The 4,494-nt window shown below is 40.8% G+C and overlaps 1 protein-coding gene across 1 annotated transcript; it reads right to left on the bottom strand.

The window, feature by feature from the left end:
- Positions 1-422: 422 nt before the first annotated feature.
- On the bottom strand, positions 423-2,994 carry LOC141589901 (uncharacterized). Its single transcript, XM_074410522.1, has 2 exons — positions 1,755-2,994; positions 423-1,648 (listed from the first exon to the last, which is right to left on the bottom strand). Exons 1-2 carry the CDS (start codon positions 2,992-2,994, stop codon positions 423-425), a joined length of 2,466 nt encoding a protein of 821 aa, XP_074266623.1.
- Positions 2,995-4,494: the final 1,500 nt, after the last annotated feature.

Here is a 4,494-nt window from a genome sequence, read left to right as displayed (position 1 = left end):
TTTTAAGCATTGCCCTAGGGGTACAAGTTTTCCTCCCATAAAGCCTCACTAAATCTTGACAAATGAGAATATTGTCAACAATCTCTCTATCTTTAATAAAGGCACTTTGATTCATGCTAACCACATCCATCAGAGCTCCAGAAAGCCTACTACAAATGATTTTGGAAATGCATTTGTATATGACATTACAACAAGCAATGGGACGAAAATCATGGACTGAGGAAGGGCAATCCATTTTTGGGATAAGGGTGAGCACTGTGGCATTAACTTGTTGTAATGATTTACCAAAGAGTAAAAATTCTTTAACAAAGATTAATCACATCACCTCCAATAATGTCATAAGCATCCCTGAAAAACCCAAAGAAATACCCGTCCGGACCAGGAGCTTTCTCCACCGGAATAGAGAAGAGAGCTTCCTAATCTCATCGCCAGAAACACCGCTTAACCATTCCCCTGGCATGCTCAGAACTCACAACCTTACCATGTTTAACAACAGCTCTACAAACAGGAGTAACTTTTGTAGAACTACCCAGCAAAGCCTGATAGTACTCAACAAAAGCATGTTCAATGGCATTAACCTCAGTACAGTTCACCCCATTCATATCATGAATCCTGAGGACCTTATTTTGGGCACGTCGTGCTTTAATGGTACTGTGAAAGTACCTAGTGTTATCATCAGCAAAATTGACCCACTGAGCTTTGGCCTTTTGAGCTAAGAAAAGGAGCCTGGCAGCATCAAGCTGTTTATAAGACTCAGCAGCTATTCTCTCCTCATCTTGAAGTAGCACATTCCTGGGATCATTATGTAACTGCTTCTGAATAGTTTCCAGCAGCATTTTAGCAACCAAAGCAGAATTCTCAATATCCCCATACCTACTATTATTCAATTTTTTCAAAGGATGTTTCAGAGCCTTAAGTTTTTTGACCACCTGAAACATACAGCAACCAGCAATAGATTGTCTCCAAACATCATTGACAATACTTTTAAACTCAGTAGGCTTCCCCCACATATTAAAATACTTGAAATTACCCTTTCTTCTGTCAATATCAGCACCTAGCTCAATCAAGCAAGGGCTATGATCATAAAGTCCCTCAGGTAAAAAAGTAACAGACCCAGTAGGACCAGTTAGGATCCACTCATCATTGGCCAAAACCCTATCAATCCTACTAAATACCCTAGCATCACCTTGTTGTTTATTGTTCCAGGTGAAGTAGGCACCAGTAGAGACTAAATCATACAATCCACACACATCCACACAATTCTGAAATCCCTTAACCTCAGCATCAGTCACCTGAGACCCAATTCGTTCATCCATAAACAAAACATTATTGAAATCTCCCATTACCAGCCAAGGACCAGTGATATTACTGTTCATATTTATCAGAGATTCCCAAAGAGCAACTCTATCAGAGTCTGCATTACACCCATACACCAACGAGCAGGTCCATACAAATCCAGTCACCAAATTAGTAACCTGAGCATGTATGACCTGCAAATCCTTCTTAATGCAGTGAACCAAAACCTGAGTAGTATCCCACAGCAACCATATTCTCCCACTATCCCTAATCTCACTATTATCAATTATTTGCCAGGGCCTACCAAACCCATCCTGAATTCTAGCTTTATTCTTTATTTTGACCCTAGTTTCTACCAAACCAAACAGGCCAATTTTATTAATATGCAAGAATCTTCTTATATCACCTTGCTTATTCCATTTATTAATACCTCTAACATTCCAAAAACCTATATTAACCATTTTGAATAATTGGTGTTCTTCCCTTCCCCATACTATTTAATAGACTTTGCCTCAGAGATTGCTGAACAACTTCTAACACTGTAGGGCCTCCCTGGCTGTTCCCCCTCCCAAATCTAGACAGGCGATGGACCAAACTAGCTGGTGAAGCCATTTCCTTGCTTTTGAAAGGGATGGGGGTAATCATCTCAGGAGGAGTAACCTGTGGCAACACCACTGGTTCCTGCACAGACTCAACAACCTGCACAGGAACTACTGCTGGTTGCACAACTGGTTTCACAATTGGTTGCACAGGAGCCTGAACTTTAGGCCTCCAAACTTTCTGAGCAGGCTTCTTACGAACCTCAGCTGCACGCTTCCTACACATAGCTGCATCATGACCAATTCCAGTACATTGAGAGCACACAAGGGGCTTCCATTCATAAGAAACCTCCTGCTTCTGTATTACATCTTTATCATCAATGAATTCTATCATATCAGGCAAGTTATGTCCCATTCTCACTTCCACCAGGAATCTAGCATATTCCAAGTATTCCTTCTTCTCAGTAGCACGATCAGGATTGATAGGAATACCTATCATGCTAACAATCTTAGGTAAAGCTTTCCCCCAAAATTTAAGATCCAAGTTATACAATCTCACCCAAATTCTCACCAAATCAGGCTTATCCTTCACACACTTCACATCCGGTTGCCAATCTCTAATAATAAAAGGTTTATTATCAAAAAACAACTGCTCAGATTGAAGTACCTTATCCTTATCCTCTTGTTTAGCAAACCTAACAATACATACACCATTGTATTGAAAAGCAACTTTGTCAATTGATAAATCCTTCCATACTCGTCTCACATATCCATCCATAACATGATTAGGCGGATTAGCACCCAAAACAAAGCAGAATACTGACGAAGACCAAAATTCAAGCTCACCTTGGACATCCCCTGTTTCAATTTTAACACGAGGTTGTTCCAATGGTACTCCTGTTTTCGCGCCAACTGTTTCCCACTCCGTTTCAGGCGTAATATTGATTTCCGGAACCTCGTTCACCTCCTTGCTCAGATTGAACGATCGAAGTTCCGCTGCCTTAGAACTTTCAGCTGCACTCGCAGTAGCAACAATCTCTCGTAACTCTGTAATATGTATCGTATTACTATTAGTTTTGTGTTTATTAGTTGATGTACTATTATTTTTGTGTTTTTGTGGAGTATTAGTATTATTTACATTTCGACGATTTCTCGCCATTGCTGAAGAAACTGCGAAAATGTAAGCTAGGCGCTATAACTTCAACACGCCCCTTGAGATACTTACTAGGTTTCATGATTTTGCTCAAGGGACCACCCAACTCAAGACCTTCGTGATGGGAGGTCTAATTACTATTTTGGCCAACTACCTTTGCCCCGGGTTCAATGCCCGTAGGACCTATACTCCTCTTGAGGGGAGGACTTTGATTGATGAGCACACCGTCTTCAACCATCACCGGTGGTGCAACTACACTCAAGAAGGGAGTGTAGAATGGTATACCAAAGGATGCACCTCGATCATCCTTGAGGGTTGGAAGATACCGGGCATTGACCCAAGATTGAGCCCATATTCGCCTCCACCAAGCTACCTCCTTGATATCCAAATTCTTGACAATCCCCCACAAAGGGAGGAGCCGCCCCGCCAAATACCTCGTGGAGCACTAAGAAGGCCTATTCGCCCACCTTCCTATGTGCCTATCCCACCATACCCTACCCCATATACCGAATTTGAGCCGGCAATCCCCAATACCCCGAGCATTAACGATTTGATGGCGCTCATAAATAGAGTGGACCTCGTGGTACATGAAGGGAGGGTCGACAACTACTTGGCCCTTTATCCCCAATACTATAACATGGCTCAACAAGGGTATGTTGACCCCAATGGTCCTAAGCCCTCTTGGGCACAACCACAACACTTGTTCCCTAATCAAGGGAACCAAGCTTGGGATCGCGACGGCGGAGGGCATTCTAGCCAAGGTGGAGGGTACTCGGGTCAAGGAGGAGAATTTGACCAAGGAGGGTATTGGGGCCAACAAGGGGGATATGACCAAGCCGGGAGTTCTCACCGGTATGGATATTCCCAACGTGATGAGGATGATGACGAGTGAAAGAGGCCTACATCACCACCTCCATTTGTATGATACCCCTCTCTCCCTCTCTCTTTTGTATATACATTGCACTTAGTATAGTTTTCGCATGCATTTGTATTATATTTCATATGGCATTTGCATTAGTTAGTTCATTTAGATTAGTTTGCATTGTAATATATCTCACATGATTCATGTAGATAGTTGCATATAGATTAGAATTCATGCATAGTTACTAATGGCCAAACCTATTCATTTCTACACTAGAAATAGTGTTTAAATCGGTTTGGGGAGGTTTGATCATAAGTGACCATAGTTTAATAGAAATCATGCATCATATAGTATAGTTTAGATTGCATTCATTTGTTACATATGTCATATAGAATTGCATTTAGTTAGAGCATGCATTCATTCATATCATATCATTGCATTTGTACTTTATTTCAAAAAATCAAAAATCCAAAAACATGTTTTCCTTTTTATTCCTACTCCTACATGTACATTGAGGACAATGTCCAAAATAAAGTGGGGGATGGGAATTTATATTCCAAAAATGCTTAAAAATTGAAAAATTTCGAAAAATCACAAAAACATGTCATTTTATTTCATAAAATCAAAAACTATAAAAATTTGAA

This window comes from Silene latifolia, chromosome 7, assembly GCF_048544455.1.
Source record: "Silene latifolia isolate original U9 population chromosome 7, ASM4854445v1, whole genome shotgun sequence".
In the NCBI taxonomy this organism is placed as follows: domain Eukaryota; kingdom Viridiplantae; phylum Streptophyta; class Magnoliopsida; order Caryophyllales; family Caryophyllaceae; genus Silene; species Silene latifolia.
Note: the sequence above shows the minus strand (reverse complement) of the source record. Positions and strands in the feature narration are given on the sequence as shown.